This window comes from Notolabrus celidotus, chromosome 1, assembly GCF_009762535.1.
Source record: "Notolabrus celidotus isolate fNotCel1 chromosome 1, fNotCel1.pri, whole genome shotgun sequence".
Lineage (NCBI taxonomy): Eukaryota > Metazoa > Chordata > Actinopteri > Labriformes > Labridae > Notolabrus > Notolabrus celidotus.
The window spans coordinates 8,117,452-8,134,130 of NC_048272.1; the positions used below are offsets into that span (position 1 = coordinate 8,117,452).

The 16,679-nt window shown below is 38.1% G+C and overlaps 3 protein-coding genes across 7 annotated transcripts; 1 reads left to right on the plus strand and 2 right to left on the minus strand.

Annotated features, from left to right (window-relative positions):
- Positions 1-16: 16 nt before the first annotated feature.
- slc26a6l (solute carrier family 26 member 6, like) lies at positions 17-10,842 on the minus strand. 3 transcript variants are annotated; one of them, XM_034689193.1, is made up of 20 exons: positions 7,416-10,842; positions 5,676-5,819; positions 5,374-5,513; positions 4,966-5,076; positions 4,704-4,879; positions 4,458-4,622; positions 3,949-4,101; positions 3,579-3,661; positions 3,324-3,471; positions 3,077-3,190; positions 2,907-2,984; positions 2,695-2,790; positions 2,428-2,534; positions 2,240-2,309; positions 2,070-2,162; positions 1,646-1,756; positions 956-1,387; positions 630-684; positions 404-549; positions 17-184 (listed from the first exon to the last, which is right to left on the minus strand). In XM_034689193.1, exons 2-20 carry the CDS (start codon positions 5,813-5,815, stop codon positions 158-160), a joined length of 2,445 nt encoding a protein of 814 aa, XP_034545084.1. In that variant the 5' UTR covers positions 5,816-5,819; positions 7,416-10,842; the 3' UTR covers positions 17-157. The 3 variants fall into 3 exon arrangements, with proteins under 3 accessions (XP_034545084.1, XP_034545075.1, XP_034545092.1); XM_034689184.1 differs by lacking the exon at positions 7,416-10,842 and having other exon boundaries at positions 5,676-7,190; XM_034689201.1 differs by lacking the exons at positions 17-184; positions 7,416-10,842 and having other exon boundaries at positions 433-549; positions 1,201-1,387; positions 5,676-7,190.
- Positions 7,399-10,615, plus strand: kbtbd12 (kelch repeat and BTB (POZ) domain containing 12). Its single transcript, XM_034689206.1, has 5 exons — positions 7,399-8,477; positions 8,563-8,833; positions 8,971-9,121; positions 9,286-9,483; positions 9,572-10,615. Exons 1-5 carry the CDS (start codon positions 7,405-7,407, stop codon positions 9,739-9,741), a joined length of 1,863 nt encoding a protein of 620 aa, XP_034545097.1. The 5' UTR covers positions 7,399-7,404; the 3' UTR covers positions 9,742-10,615.
- Positions 10,843-10,950: 108 nt separating the features above from the next.
- Positions 10,951-15,327, minus strand: LOC117816850 (interactor of HORMAD1 protein 1). Of its 3 annotated transcripts, none has more exons than XM_034689237.1 (8): positions 15,194-15,327; positions 14,890-14,955; positions 13,845-13,983; positions 12,856-12,992; positions 12,687-12,735; positions 12,519-12,603; positions 12,141-12,196; positions 10,951-12,031 (listed from the first exon to the last, which is right to left on the minus strand). In XM_034689237.1, exons 2-8 carry the CDS (start codon positions 14,940-14,942, stop codon positions 11,315-11,317), a joined length of 1,236 nt encoding a protein of 411 aa, XP_034545128.1. In that variant the 5' UTR covers positions 14,943-14,955; positions 15,194-15,327; the 3' UTR covers positions 10,951-11,314. The 3 variants fall into 3 exon arrangements, with proteins under 3 accessions (XP_034545128.1, XP_034545119.1, XP_034545134.1); XM_034689228.1 differs by having other exon boundaries at positions 12,141-12,256; XM_034689243.1 differs by lacking the exon at positions 14,890-14,955 and having other exon boundaries at positions 12,141-12,256; positions 15,194-15,308.
- Positions 15,328-16,679: the final 1,352 nt, after the last annotated feature.

The window sequence follows — 16,679 nt, forward strand, 5'->3', positions numbered from 1 at the left end:
TAACCCAACAATAAAATCAAAGAAATATACTGAATTTATTTCATCAAATATTTATAAGTATGATTTGTTGCATTCTTAGCTTATAGCGTTAGATTATTCCCCTTTGAGGTGTTGAGTTTTTCCAACTTCCAAGCTGAATCCTGATTGGTTGCAGTTTTTAAAGTTTTGTGCTGCCATGTGTGTCCTGAAATCAAAAGATTTTAGAAAGTGTTTTAGCTAAAAAGACATAATTAGAAGTATTTTAGTGAGCACTTTTATTTGAATGTCATTTTTATTTGTGGACTTTCCACAGCGGACTATTATCTAGTTGCAATATTTCAGTATTGGCAAAAGCTAACAAGCAGCTATTTCATTTTTTTAATCTGCTGTTACAACCAATGGTACCTCAACAAAGTATACTCACCCCTGAAGGCTCGAATCGAGGGATCGTTGTAGCACCATGGTGGTTGAGACAATACAGTACAGCATCATGAACTGAGGCAAAAAGGTGTCTCTTTGTTATCGTCTTGGAGAAGAAGTCACCTCGCTCTAACTGTTCCACCACAGAGGCTGATGAGAAAACAAGAGCCAAGGTGAAGCCTGTTTGTGTTTCCTACAAGCCTTGAGGGAATGAGACGGTATTCACTTACCTTGACAGCCAGCCAGGTAGATATTCACATCAATCTCACTGAAGTCCTGGAAAATCTGTCAAAGTAATGAATATGCAAAATCTCTTACTTAGAGCAAACCACTGCTTCAATATCTTCAAAAATCAGCTTTCACATTTCTTCCTCAACAGATGCTTGTGACCTGAGTCAGACCATTGTTTAACTTGAATTGAATCATCAGGGTTAACATTACTGTAAGAAAGTCAAACTAACTAAATGTTTTTAAAATAACTTAAATCCCATTTAAATGTCACCATTATATGAAAATGTCTGTTTGATTAAAGACTTTTTATCCCTTCAGCACTTACATTTTTTATAGTCTTTATAGCCACTGTGTCGATGAAGTTAGCTGTGCACAGGTCTATGATTAAGGAGTGAATGTCCCACGTCCACTTCCCCAGAGACCCGAGAGAGACCCGCTCCAGGTCCCGACTCAAAGTGTCATCACTACTGGAGCCCAGAGTGGTGGTGTCCCCGTCCTGCAGCTCAGACATCCACCCTAAACTGGTGCAGTCTGGATCCCCTCCTTTCAGGTATTCCCATCTACCCTTACCGTCTGGTGTTTGGGGAGTAGTGGGGATGACAAACACTGTCCCATTCTCTCTGTCAGTCCAGTCCTGCTCCTCCGTATCTGAGACATTTCCATCCATGCATATGTCTCCCCAGGGTCTGGCCTCTTCCTCCACAGAGAACACTGGGGTTGCAGGGGTCTTTTTAACTGCCCTCTGAGCCCGTCTCACCTGAGTGGTGAGAGAAAGAAACAGTTCAAGTTTTGTAAAATGCTGGAGTATTTTTTTGTTTGTCCTTTTACCACCTTGTTCCGTCCAGTGTGATAACAGCTGCACTTCAGGTATCTATTTATAATGATACTCAAGAAGCTGGAGCAGATTGACTTATAACATAAGGATGAAGTAACAAACAGGCCAAGCACCAAACAACCATTTTTGTCTCGCTTTTTAAAAATGTTAGGGTTATTTTGTGTATGTCAAGCACATTACCTCTCTCTTTGCTCGCCTCATTGCTCGTCTCTCTGCCCTCCTTTCTCTACGTTTCTGCTTGGCCTCCTGCCTCCTCTTATAAATGATCATTTTACTGATGTCAAGCCCACTCTGAAAATAAATAAAACAAGACACCATTTGCTTTGAAGTAAAACATATGAAAAGAAACAAAAGAAAAATAAACATTATAAAGAGAGAGGAAAATTACACAAGAGAAAATTACACAAGAGAAAAGTAAGATAACACAGTTTGTAACTGATTACCTGATTTATCAGTGGCTTTCAACTTTTGAAATAACATGTTTGAGTGTCCATTTCATAAACTATGAAATAACTTTTAATGTATAACAACTACACATTTAAAAATAATCATTAGTTAACTTACAGCCCAAGATTACAAAGTATTATAAGGAAAATGGGCAAACCTTTTCTTTCAGAGCCTCGAGGTAAAGCTCAGCATTTGCAAAATAGACCGTAGCTGAGGAGCGGAATATCGTTACACCTGGTATTTCTCTTGCCTGCCAAAAGGAAAAAAAAAATGTTTTAAAGAAGAGTTCAAAGCCTCTCAGTTTGGCTTCCTATCTTTCAGTCTTACCTCTCTGTGGGTCTCAATATCCACGTATAGTTCTGTTCCTGGAACATTTCCCAGTACAGAGTATGTTGGCCTGAAAAAAACCCCAAAGATAACACATTCAAAATGTTTGTGTGAAGTATATTGTCCAAGTTGTCAGATCTAATTTCTCGTGAAACTGAAATAAGAAGTAGACAGCGTTGAAGTCTTACATCTGAGTTCTGAAAATAACAGTGAGCAGAGCAAAGGTGATGGATGCAGCAAGACCTAAATCCAGATTGAAAAGCATTGTTGACACCCAAGTGACCAACCACACCACCTGGGGAGGAAATAGAAACATAAAGGAAAGTGTTTTTGTGTAGATGAAAAGTTAAAAACAAAAAGACGCAATTCTAGGTTTGACACCCCAGCGATCTCCGCTACAGTTTATTTTTAGGGTATCTTATAAAATATGTGATAGAAGTACTCAAGCCTCTTACCAGGTCAATCTTACTGCGTTTCCACAGTGAAGCTATGTCAGAGTACTGCTTGAACATGCCCTTCAGATTCACAAAGACAATCGCTGCAAGGATAGCCTAAATCAAGCACAGGTGATATTAGTGTAACCAGGAATATGAATGATGCAAATTAAATTTAACTTCATTAATTACTGAAAATAACTCCACAGTAAAGAACTGTGCAGCAAAAAAACCTTTGGCAGCTCCTGAAACAGAGGTCCAAGTTTCAGTATCGTTACCAGCACAACCAGAGCTGAGGCAACCCCTGCCATCTACGAGAACAACGCAAAATGTTGGTTATTCCATAACTTTCTCTGCTTGTAATGCAGCTCTAGTAATTTTCTGTCCTCCACAGCTTACTCACCTGTGTTTTTCCTCCAGTGGTCTCCTGGATTAGGCTTCTGGACATAGAGGGGCAGACAGAATAGCACTGGAAGAAGCCTCCTACTGTGTTGCTGAGACCCAGCGCCACCAACTCCTGTATCAAGGAAAATAAAGACAGAAGAATAAACAGCTGAATAAATGGAGGAGAAACACAGAGAGAAAGCGCAGAGTGAAAAAAAAATCATTTTCTGCAGAATGACAGACATTGAATGAGGCCTATAGTTTACCTGGTTACTGTCCACCTTGTATCCATGCTTCAGTGCAAATGTTTTTCCGAGTGAAATAGATATAGCATATCCAACAATGGCCAATGCAAAAGCATCACCGATAACTTCTCCAAAAAGACTCTCATCTGGGACACTCGGAGGACGTAGACTAGAGTACAGGTAGAGCAAAAGAATTACAAGAGCTTGTACCAAATAAACTGGAAATGTAACTCTACAACTAATGCCATTGTAAGTACTTTTAATCAAAATGCTTACCCACTGGGAATTTCGCCAACAACTGGAACAGTGTAGTTGCTGTTCAAACTGGCATAGGATGATATTAATGTTCCTGCCACAATCTAAAGCCATCACAGAATATATACAGATCATATATACAAACAAACCGGACAACAGATTTCAAACTTAAATCATTAAAAACCTGGTTACTCATATACTAGATGTGTAAGTAATGATTAGACATAAATATCTCTGTTTTGCTATACACTGCACATATCCAGAGGCTGTGGTGCCACTGCTGACTAAGCAGCTTGGTTCCACTTTCTATGTGCTTTTTCAGTGCTGCACACTCAGCAACAACAGCACAGAGCACAGAGGTGTGTGAGAGTGTGTCTGTGTGCTAACTGACTGTGATGAGCTCCACTGGGACAGGCACTGGCAGCTTTGGACTGAGATAAGAATTGAGTTCCTTCGCTGCAATCAGAAATACCATGGACACAGCACTGACAACCAGTGTGGGAAGATGAGTCTGTGGCAGCAAGGAGCAAACATCCTTCAGAGTCTGAAAATAGAGAAAAGTAAAACAGGAGATGGTGATGGCTGAAAGCCGTATTCAAAGATAACTAATGCTGGGCTTCACAAACCTAATAGTACAATCTTTTGAAGACATAGTTAAGTATTCAATTTACATTTTCATCTTGGCAGCTTATCCTTAAGATATATTTTGGTTAACTGGGTCAGAACCTAATTGTGTTACAAACACACAAAAGAGTTGTAAGGGTAGATGTTCAGTAAAAATGGAACAGATAATGAAACTCAAGAGGCTTCCTTGTTAAGATTTGATTAAAAAAAATAGGAGTCTTTTAAACTTTTGTGTTGGTGTAGAAAATCTTGATCAAAATATTTCGCAGTACTCACATATACCAGTGAGAGAGGGCCACTAACTCGTGTTGGTGAAACTCCAAAGATGTACTTCAGTTGTGCCACAACAGCATGAGCTGCAGCAGCCGTTGTGTACGCTCGTACCAGTGGTTCAGACAGGTATGTTCCCACAAATCCAAACTTCACCATACCAAGTACCACCTACATATAAAGCAATCATTTTAAATAAGAGTTTGGGCAAATATATCAAACAGATGAGACATTTCTGTGACGTGCTCAGACCTGAATTAGTCCTCCTAGAACAGTAGTAGCAGCTGCCACCTGAACCCTGTATGAATCCCGAGCAGCTATGTCCACCTCTGCAGTGGTGTTGGTCCCATTTGTTATGAGGAAATTCATGTCTGGAGCAAGTCGTTCCGTCACACTGCCCACCATGATGCTCAGCACAGTAAATGTACCTGAACTCAAGGAAAAATAACAGTATTTGTTAGAACAGAGGTCAAAGGTTGTAGTGTCCATTGTATAATAATACTTCTCCACCTACCGATTGAAATATGACGGGATGTTCCAAAAAAGATGTAGATAAATGGTGGAAAGAGGGATGTGTAAAGGCCAAATACAGGGGGTAGAGAAGCCAACAAAGCATATGCCATACCTGTACAAAAAAAATTGAGTTTAAGAATATATTAATATCAAAATACTTATTTTGCATATATTTATATATTATATTTTCTTTGTTATGAAGCTGTACTGATGTGATTTCAGCACTACCGCCAGATTAAACAATCTCCAGTAAATTGACAGTTAGAGTTGCTATGCTTTTTTGTCACAAACCCTCAGGCATGAGAATCACTTTACATAAGATCACAATTAGAGCTTTAATTTGGGGCATCAAATTATGATTTCTTTCTGCAATATTGTTGATATTTACTCCACCGTGAGGAACTCGTACCCTGTGGCAAATGCATTATCCCCACACTGATGCCCGAGATGAGATCTGGCATGCCGTAGTCCCAGATTGAGTACTTGGGCAGCCAGTACAGTATAGGCAAGCTGCTCAGCACAGCGTGTTTCAGTTTTGGTAACGTACATCTGGAAAAGATTTCAAGAATATAATTGAAAAACATTAATTTGCTGTTATTTTGAAGCATATTTTCACAACATAATGCTCTGCTCATGTCTGACTAGATCAGACTAGACATTTATATTGACAAAACAGTTAGTTAAAATAATCAAGCAATAAATTCACGTTACCTTAAAGAACGTTTTAGCTGTTCAGACACAGATGGGTGACAGTCAGAGTATGTTTTTCTCTGAGTTAACTCTTCCAGTCTATGCTCATCCAGCACTTCCCGCTCCACTCTGTATTTCCCAGATCTGCGAGAGTAGTCCATTCAGCTTAATGTGCAAAACTCTGTTTTATTACTTTTTTATTATAGAGTAAAAGAGATTTAGTCTACAACAGTTGTTTACTAAGAAGTGTCTAACATCAGTCAATGCTACTTTACCACTGTCACAAGAACAGCTCTATCTGCATATGTACATCATTTCGCCTAATGTTTAACTAGTCAGGATGTTGTGGGCAGAGCTTTTTCGTGACAATAAGGGTAGACAGGAAGAAATAAAGAGTGCAATTACAGTCTTAAAGAGGAAAAAAATTAACTATGTTAAAATGTAACTGCTCTTTGACAGATGTGATTCCGTCTTCCTATTTTTCCCATTCGTAAGCAAAAGTGAAGCAAATGAAGCATGAAATGGCACCTTAAGCTCAAATTACAGAGGTCAAGCAGCCTGTGTGGTGACTATTTCTTAACAAAATACTGGAAATAAAGTGTGAAAGTTATCTAATAGAAAATCCACAAACTGTCAGAGAATATTTATAGTAACACTGGTCAGGTGTTTCTTGGAGATGTTACACTGACACATATACACATATACTGTAAGTACATTAAGTTTTAAAAGGGGAGTTTTGTTGGTGGAACACTGTCAAGAACTCTGATTTTAAAGTCAAATTCTAAAGTTGAGGTGTGGTTTTGGACACATGTGCATAAAGTGTACTGGGCCTTTAAGAGAGTGCTGTCATGAAATCTGAATCCAAGCAGGGAGCAATGTTTCATTCCATAGATGTGATCATGTGACTGAGTCGATCAAACTGTTTACCCCCAAAAAATTCAGTATTCTGCCAATGAGCTGGATAAGGATGTCAATATGATTTCACAATGTTTGTCAGTGTCATGGCATAAACACATCCTTTCTCCTAATCACTCAACCCCCTTCTGACCCACTTGCTGCCTCCACAACACTGTCTATTTTTGGGTTAGTAGCTCAGAGGCCTGCAGCAGTAGACGGTGGACATATCTTTGTCTCTTGCAACTGCTCGGTCCTCCTTTTTCCCTCCCCTGCACGACACATTAAGCAACGTCAACACATGTAGCCTGATGAAAAACATGAACATTAGGACTTCTTAGACCCAGAAGAACAGCAGACAAGAGGAGCAGATGACTTTGGTAAGACCTCTACAAGGAAATTGAATGCTTATGTTGCGGACAGCTGTACTGCTAACTTCATGGAAAGCCAAAGATAAACTGAAATAGTGGCTAATGCATGTGGTCTCTGAGGCTGAATACAAGACTGTCTATTGGAACCCTGGCTTCTTAATTCTGAAGCTCAGCAAATTGTCATGAATATAATTTTTGTTTTTTTAAATGTGCTTTAAAGTTTAAACTTTTTCAGTTTGTTGAAAATTGATATCTGTGATTAGTCATGTGATATATTTACTAATCTTTTCTTAAATGTTCATAGTAAAGGTTAATATCATATTTGCATGCAATTATCAAATCGATGTTGAACATATTGATGTTGATGATTAATGACAGCTTAATTTTATCGTTGTCTTTGTTTTTCAGGGACAACCTCCTGACTAATTATTAAGACATTTTAAAACATCCTGCATACATTTATTAATATTATTGTTACTTAAAAAATGGATCTTACAGCCAAACATGGGCTTGTGCTGCTTGATCAGCTGAGGAAGATGAGGGAGACTGAGCATCTGACAGATGTCGTGCTGGTTGCTGAGGGCATCAGCTTCCCCTGTCATCGAGTCGTTCTGGCGGCCTTTAGCCCATACTTCCGAGTTATGTTCACATGTGGCCTGCGTGAGTGCAACAACAGAGAAATCATCCTTCGTGACACCCCCGCAGAGAGCCTGTCAATCCTCTTGAGCTACATGTACTGCTCGGATCTTCCACTCACTAACACCAATGTACAAGGCATCTCCATCGCAGCTTTTCTTTTTCAGATGGATGAGGTCTTCACTCGCTGTCAGCTGCACATGACTGAGAACATGGATGCCTCCAACTGTCTTGGCGTGTACTACTTTGCTCGTGACCTGGGCGCAGAAGATTTGACTGATCACGCTCAGCACTTCCTAAGGCAGAACTTTGTCAAAGTCTGTCAAAACGAGGAAATCCTGGATCTGGAGGCCCATCAGCTAGGAAAGCTCATAAGTTCTGATGACCTTAATGTTTCACGAGAAGAGACCATTCTAGATGTGGTCCTTCGCTGGGTCAAACACAGCACTTTGATGGGTGAAGAGAACCGCATCTTGCATCTTCCAGAGCTCCTGAGGAGGGTCCGTCTACCTCTGATAAACCCTGACTATTTAAGTCAGGCCATGAAGAGAAACACGGCCCTGCTGTCTGATGCTGAATGTCAGGAGATTATCAATGAAGCATTGGGGGCTGTGGGAATGCATCCTTCAGCTGCACCACGCAAACTGAAGCTGAGGTACGGTATGGAGACCACAGATCTACTGCTCTGTGTCGGCAATGACACAGATGGGATAAGGTCCAGATATGGCAACTATTCAGAGCGCAGCTTTTGCTATGCCCCATCCACAGGCCGAACCTACTACATCACTTCACCTCGCTATGGAGAGGCTTTAGGCTATGTATGTGCCGGGATTGTAACCGAAAAAAATGACATTGTAGTAGCAGGAGAAGCAAGTGCACGCAAAATAGCCCGACAAAAGGACATGAATGTTGAGATTTACAGGTAAGAAAACATCAGTGATACGTTGGTTAACTCTGTATTTTGTTTTCGCCATTTGGATGATACTGATGTTATTATGGGTTTCCAGGTACAGAGTAGAGGCCCAGGGAACCTGGGAGCACCTGACATCAGCTGAGTACCGTGATTCTTATGCTCTGGGATCTGTAGGCGACACATTGTACCTCCTGGGTGGGCAGATGAAGCTGAAGAACCAGCTTCTCATCACTAACTGTGTAGGCCGATGGTCACTGCAGGGTGGACCCTGGCGCAGTGCAGCTCCCTTGCCTCTGCCTTTGGCCTATCACAGCGTGGTCAGAATGAAAGACCACCTTTACGTGATGGGGGGTCGAACACCACAGGTGGAGTCAAGGAACCTATAACACATTGTTAATGCCTGAACAACTATTACAAAACCTGCTGACACATTCCTCATAAACTCTTTGTCGACTGCACCTGCTCTGCTCTGTCTTTACCTCTTTCTACTTCTACCATACAGTCATACCGGATGGATGATGAGCCAGATCGTCTCAGTAACCGCCTACTGGAGTATGATCCAAACAGTAATAAGTGGACAGAGCTGAGACCCATGAAGTACTCAAAGTACCGCTGCAGTGCTGTTGCACTAAATGGGGAAATTTTTGTGATGGGTAAGATTGAATTTAGTTATACAGGCTATTTTATATTGTCAGTGTTATTGGTGTGTCTATTTAAAAACTATATTGATCATGCAAAGTGAATCCAATTTTTTTGGTTTCCTTTTTTTTTTTTTTTGTCTGAAATATTCCATTTAATGATAAAACTTGTTTTGCAGGGGGTATTGGATGCGAAGGACTGGACTGTGGGCAATCTCGCCGCTGTCTTGATGCTGTTGAGATCTACAACCCAGATGGAGATTGCTGGAGGGATGGACCCCCTCTCCCATGTTCACAGCTCTCACTGCGCTCCACCGCCTCTAATGCTGGAGTGGTGGGAGGCAAGATTTATGTGTGTGGATACTATAAAGGAGCAGGTAATAAAGATTGTCTTAATCAACTGAATAATAAGCATTTCAAAGACTTTGAAAAGCAACTATAGATCCTTTTCTTAACTTTCCTTAGATCGCCATGATAATATAACAAAGGATATTTTGGAACTGGATCCAAGGGATAACCGGTGGACAGTGGTGGCTCGGCGGGCTCTGATGCACGACAACTACGATGTTTGCTTAGTGGCAAATCTCAACCCAAGGGGACTCATGTCCCCACCTGCAGACTTGGTTACACAGTGACCCCCCTGTGAGATCAGATCAAAGTCTGTTTGGATGAACTAGTGACAGAAATTACTTATTAATGCACTTATTGCTGGGCCAAAGGCATTCATATTTTAGGTAGAAAAGGCTTCAGAGCCTTGCCCAATGGTTTGCACATTGCTGGATTGAGCACAGATAGTTTGTAAATACAGAATTGTTTGTTATATTGAGTATCATCTGCAGAAGGTGGTCCTCTGAAACCTGCATCTGTTCGACACTTTGCATTTTAAGAAAAAATGATTTCCTCTCCTCTCACGTTCAAGAAGATGACATCAATTATTGTGAAAACCAGGGCTGCAAATAGTCATGCTTTTCATGATCAATCAATATGCTAGGTATTTTCCTCATTATTGGTTGTCAATGAAATGTTAGATTAAAGTTCAAAAATTGCATTCACAATTTTTCAGTGGTCAAGGTAAGATTTTTTGTTCGTTGTGTCTGCTGAACAGTACAAACCCTACACAAAATGAAGTGAATGTTATTGAATGACAAATTTACACAAAAATGTGTTATTTTTGCTTGGAAAATGGACTCAACTGATTAACCAATTATTCAAATGACTGCAGATTTAATTCTGATTTAACATCTGAAACATACCAATTGCATCATATTTAATTTAAGTCTACTAACCGGTTAATCAGTTAATTATATAGACATTGGTAGACTTAGACTTCTTGGTACAGATTAAAAGGCTATTTGTCTCATTTCTTTTTTGTGGCACGCTTGCTCAGGGAAAATAGAACATTTGATAAAGGGATAATAAACATGCAGCTTAGCAGTACTATGAAGCATGGTTGTTGTGATTGGAACTGTCTTGGAAATGTACACAGTCCAATTAAACAGTTTGACTGTTAGTCACCTCTTCATGACTGTTAGTGTTCTGGTTTTTGGTCACTGTAAATAAATTGCATCATTACAGAAAGATGTTTCTAATATTCAGAACCCCCCCCACACTGATAAAAATGGGGTGAACAATATATTAAAAACTTCTGTCATAACAGCACATCAGGTTAATTGGTGGCATGTTTATGATGTGCCATAAAGATGAAAAAAAGCCGACATGCATTGTAAAAGCCGAGTTCAAGACTTAAGTTTTTTCATTACAAAGACAAAAACAGAATTCAAACATGAGGCAAAGAAATGATGTGGTAGATTAACTTAATATCTAATAATAAATGAGAACTATGATTCGATTACAAAGCTTTTCAGTTTAATTTCACAGTCCAGTCAGTAGTATAAATAATACACGAAACATCTTAAATGAATGAACATTTCATATCTTATTGATTCATATACTTACTTATTGGACTACCATTACCTACTACTACTTTGTATTATACTACATGCCCTTTCTTCAGCTCTATCACATTCATTTTAATGTAGAAACTATTTGAGTGCTTTCATTCAAAAACTAGACAAACTGAAAAAGTTTACAACAAACAGATCAGATGTCAGATGTAACAAATATTATATTGAACTTATTTGTCTTTTATTTCCCTGAACTGAAAAATAAGAGCAAATTTCTTCCAACTGCTCTGAGAGCTTTCATTCTTTAAAATTCTAAATTTCGACCCTTATCAAACAAGGCGAAAAGGCCTTCTGGTTTCACTGGGGTTGCCGTCTTGGATTCTTCAAAGAAGTTGTCCAAGAAGGATTTATTTCCTGCGAGGAAGTCAGGGCTGCCACTGTCCCGAGACCAGCAGCTTACCGAGGTGATGACGCAACCTTCAGCTTTGGATCTTATCCCTCTGTTCAGCGGTTTCAGACAGTGGCCATCCTGGTTGTTATTCATATCATGACACTCGTAGCGAGGTTCAGAAACATTTTGTTGTTTGTTACAGTTTATACTGGGCTGACTGTTTTCATCTGTGAAAGCATGTTTACTCCTCTGTGAGAGAACCAGCGGTCTCTTTTTGCATCTCCTTTGGCCTCTCAGAGCGAGTTTCCTCTTTCCTAAGGTGCGGTCTGGATCCCAAGGTGGAACTTCATCCTGACTGTGTTTAAAGTTGTTTGATAGCTGTGAGTCTTCGAGCTTGTTGTCCTGCAGGCTGTTAGAGATTTGCTGCTCCAGCCCTGGAGATGTCTGGATGGCGCTGTCCACTGCTACCTTTGGGCTGGATTTGGCAGAGCACTCTGTGACTAAAATGCTGAGTAGCTTCAGAGCCTCTTCAAGCATGTTTCGTTCTCTCTCCTGCTCCTCTCTCAGACACTCCACACTTTTCTTTAAGCATTGCAGGTTTGAACCAAGCTCTGTTGTACTTTCTCCACTCTACAGGAAATTGATAAAAAATTAACAATTTTATACATGACATTTTAAAAACGTTGCCACCAGCAGAAACCAAAGTATTATATTTATAATGAATTGCATGTAAACTAACCTTTAGTACCCTTTCCTCCAGATCAGTCGTTACATTCTTATGGGAGTTCACTTTATCTAGCAAAGTTTCAAACTGCTGGTAAATGTGACTATGAAGACTGTTTAGATTGTTTTGCACTAAGATGAATAAATGAAAAGATGAAAATGAGCAGTTAATTTAACAAAAAAATGCATCTTATTGCACTCAAAATGCATATAACCCTATAGCAAGCACTTAATAAGCAATAGGAGATGAAACATCTACTTATATTAAACATTGGACAAAGGGCACCATCTACTGGTGATAATAAGTGCTAACTATATAAAAACAATTTCCCAGAGAGCCCCTGTAAGATCAATTATTTCAATAAAAGATAAATCAGTGAATTCGGTAACTTACATGTTGATGAAAACTTGTCAAAGTGTTCAAGGATTGTTTTGCAAATAACCGTATTTTCTTCTGTGCCAGCAACTTGTTGTTGGATCTGAAAAAAAAACGAGCCTTTAGTTCACATTTTATAACTAGCAAAATAAGCAGTATAACTCAAATCAGAGTTTTATAGCTTACATTACTGAGTGTTTCTTGAAAATGGAGAAAGTCCTTAGTTAGATGATCTCTGTTAAATAAAATGAACATATGTAAAACTCATGAATTGATTGCTTTTGGTTTACTCTTTACTATGTCATAACTATATATTCATGGGGAGTTGCTTGTTTCATGTTATACATAGAATTACCTGTCAGTTTTTTCTTTTGCCTTTTTCTTGTCCTCTTCAAATTTATCCAGTATTCCAAAGGCTTTGTTTCTGTCCTTGACGTCTCCAAACAGGAGAGGTTTGGTGTGATAACTGCTTAAAAACTTTGGGTCACTTCCCTAAACAACAAGAAATACTGAGTTTCAGACATCCAGATTTTTAAGATATGATAAAAATTACGATATATACATATGATTATCAGTCATTTTAGCACTCTTGATACTGTTAGCTGTGGAGCTTTAGATAATAGGACTTCCCAAAAAAATCTGTGGCTCAACCATAGACTGTATAAAATAGGGCTCAACCTGCCCTTGGATAGGGGTAAGTTAATCCAAGTCAATGGGTAAATTAACCATCTACAGTAATTCAAACCTGAGCCGAATATAAGAAATGATATACCCATTTTAAAAAGAGATTAAATCATACATTTGAATTATTTTCTTAATGCTCACCTAATCAACATAAAACTGGCCAAATATTATATTTTTTAGAATATATGCCATTGGTGAGACAACATTTCTGTTAAATGATGTTACTCATCCAGCTTTGTCAGCACATAACTGTGTGGGAAAGATTCCTGATCATTTTCCATGAAGGAAAAGATGGGTTCCGTATTGATGTCACTTCAGTGCATGGTGTCAGGGTATGTGGAACAACAAATAATGGTTGTTTCCTACTTTATGGTCACATGACAAAAAAAATTGCACATGTCTAGAAACAGGGGGTGGGTCAACCTACCCACTGGCTCATCTTACCCCACTATCTCCTATATAGACTTATTGTAAATAGCTCTAAGTATAGTATAGTGTTTCGAGAATTACTTTTCTTCTTCCAAAAAAACTAAATCTAGAATGACAGAAAGTCTAATGCCTCACAGTTAACTGCCAACCTACAGTAATATTATTTTTATGAAAAAAAATGTTTTGATATAGTCTTTCAAGAGCTCCAAAGAATAAGCTGACAAGTCTCACCTCTTGTGAACTTTGTTGGGAGGTCCTGGATGACCAACTCATATCTTGAGATCCACCTTGAGAATTTTCAGGCCAAAACAGGGACCCGGAGAACAACTGAGAGTCTGTAAAACTGGAGTATCCGCTGGTAGCCACATTCCTGTTGGTTTATTTGTCCCAACAAGATTTAAGAGTAAAGAAAAACACAATTTGCATGCAGTGAAACAGACAGATAGTTGTCTGGATGTTTCCATATTAAATACACTACCGGTCAAAAGTTTGAACACTTCCTCTCATCTAATGGTTTTTATCTATTTTAATTATTTTCAACATTGTAGTTTAATACTGAAAACATCCAAACTAAGACATGATAAGGTTTTACCATAATATGGATTACAATAGTAGCCAAATAGGGCTATCCACTGTGTACTAACCCTACCTCTGAACAACACAACTGAGGGTCTCAAACACATTAAGAAGGCAACTCATTCTACAAATTAACTCTTGACAAGACTCATGTTAATTAGAAACCATTCCAGGAGACCACTTCATGAAGCAGACTGAGAATACCAAGAGTGTGCAAAGCTGTCATCAAGGCAAAAGTGGGCTACTTTGAAGAATCTAAAATATAAAACATATGCTTATTTTTTTACCTCTTTAATTTTAATTCTAATTGCTAATAGCTTTTTAATAATTGTTACTTTATAGGCTCTTGTTTGCTATATATATTTATTTTGCACGTTGTCCACTTTGTTACTGTGACACTTGAATTTCCCCATTGTGGGACAAGTAAAGGACTATCTTATCTTATCCTATATTCTGGTATGTTTGACACATTTTTGTTAATTAAATAATTCCATATGTGTTATTTCAAAGTTTTGATGTCTTCAGTATTAATATGCTATGTTGAAAATAATTGACATAAATAAAAAACATCGAATGAGAAGGTGTGTCCAAACTTTTCATTGGTAGTGTACATTGCCGACAGCTTTTATGATATTATTCAATGATGACAGAAACAATTGATAGACAATGTTCAGTACGGTAGCAGAGTTTGGCTAACCACCTGCTTCCAGTTTGGAGGCTGAGCATTTCCTTAATGTTCCTGATGTGACTCATTGTGTCTGGTTACCTGTTTGTAAAGATAACAATTTATTAGCAGTTTAAGTGCAGCAGTTAATTCGCAGGAACGTCAGAGTTAAATTAGCATCCCGGTTAAAGCTTGAGTTCGCTAGCTTACTTCAATCATTACTTAGTCAAATTAAAGTCGATTTACTTTAACTGTTTAACGATAAACTTGACAATTATGGTAGCTTAAAATGTTCACCAAAGATTAAATTATGTTAAAAATTCCTTTAAAGTTAACTCACGGTCCACACAGGCTCAAAGAGCTCACACCAAAAAGTTTGAGGTACACAGGAAGAGTTCTCGCGAGTGTTTCACTTTCCCGCTCGTAACCTCCTACCTGCCTCCTACACTGCTCCTACACCGAGGCTTGGATGCGTTCAAGTGTTGAAGAGAAAGTCCACAATTTCACTCATTAGGAATAAAACAAATGTTGTACAAACAGTGGACACTTTAAAAAATGTATGTCAAAATCATATTGATCTTTCCAAGACTTAATTCCGATCATCTGCAGAATCGCGACCCAGATTCATGGGAACGCGACGGGGCCAATGTAATGTTAAGAGATACACCTCTCATTTACTGCTAGGAGATATCAAAAAATACCTACTAAAATAGAGGTCATTGAATCAAGCAGAAGTTACTCTCTGAAAGGCTGCCTCAAAAGTCTACTTTTTTCATGAGGGGATAATAATATTAATCCAATTATAAATGGCAGCCAGTACGTCTAAGCTTATTAGGCCAAACAAACAGAGTATATAAGAAAATTACATTCAGCACTCATAAATCTGAATGATGTCAAAGTTGTCTAATTCCATTAATCCTTTCTCACACTGCCATACATTTATTTCCGGGGGATTTAAAAAAAAATTATTCTAACTTTTTATTTCACATTTTTTTTTTGTGTAAAATTAGCTTCTTTCATGATTTTCAATCGGTGTGGGTGTTTTTTTTATATATATATATGATTAATCGAGCCCATTTCCACTCTTAAAGTTGTATGTTTATAGTCTAAAGTTTAAAGTTGTATGTTTAAACAGACTATATAAGAAAATTACATTCATTTTAAAGTGTGTGTGCGTGTGCGTGTGCGTGTGCGTTTGTGTGTGTGTGTGTGTGTGCGTGTGTGTGTGTGTGTGTGTGTGTGTGTGTGTGTGTGTGTGTGTGTAAAATTTGCTTCATTCATGATTTTCAATCGGTGTGGGTGGTTTATATATATATATATATATATATATATATATACATATATATATATATATATATACATATATATATATATATATATATATATATATATATATATATATATATATATATATATATATATTATTATTATTATTATTATCATTATTAATAATAATAATAATAGAGCCCATTTCCACTCTTATAGTTGTATATTTATTAAAGTTTGATTTTTTTTAAATATAGTTTTCCTTAATCCTCCTCACCCTGATAAACATCATCATCATCATCATCATCATCATCATCATCATCACCACACCAATGTCAGAACATAATCCAGTTCAGGAAGGGGTATAAAGAAATAATTTTCATGAGGTACAAGGAGGAAGACAAGTGTTGAGAATCATGAGGGGTTTACTTTTGATCGTAGGTGTAAGTATGAAGATAGGAGATGAAGATTTGTTTTGTGGGAATGCACTCAAATAATGCAAGAAAATAGGGAATAAATGGGTAGGATTAGATAAATTGTGACTTCTTCCTACTCCTTTT

Coding starts and splice junctions, on each gene's coding strand:
- LOC117816850 (XM_034689228.1), bottom strand. CDS start 14,942: ATGAGTCACATCAGGAACATTAAGGAAATGCTCAGCCTCCAAACTGGA. Junction 12,736..12,855: donor GCAAAAGAAAAAACTGACAG/GTAATTCTATGT, acceptor TTTATTTAACAG/AGATCATCTAACTAAGGACT. Junction 12,257..12,518: donor TGACAAGTTTTCATCAACAT/GTAAGTTACCGA, acceptor TATTCATCTTAG/TGCAAAACAATCTAAACAGT.
- slc26a6l (XM_034689193.1), bottom strand. CDS start 5,815: ATGGACTACTCTCGCAGATCTGGGAAATACAGAGTGGAGCGGGAAGTG. Junction 4,623..4,703: donor TTCTAGGAGGACTAATTCAG/GTCTGAGCACGT, acceptor CTTTATATGTAG/GTGGTACTTGGTATGGTGAA. Junction 2,163..2,239: donor ATATTGAGACCCACAGAGAG/GTAAGACTGAAA, acceptor TCCTTTTGGCAG/GCAAGAGAAATACCAGGTGT.
- kbtbd12 (XM_034689206.1), top strand. CDS start 7,405: ATGGATCTTACAGCCAAACATGGGCTTGTGCTGCTTGATCAGCTGAGG. Junction 8,478..8,562: donor ATGAATGTTGAGATTTACAG/GTAAGAAAACAT, acceptor ATGGGTTTCCAG/GTACAGAGTAGAGGCCCAGG. Junction 8,834..8,970: donor TGGGGGGTCGAACACCACAG/GTGGAGTCAAGG, acceptor TCTACCATACAG/TCATACCGGATGGATGATGA.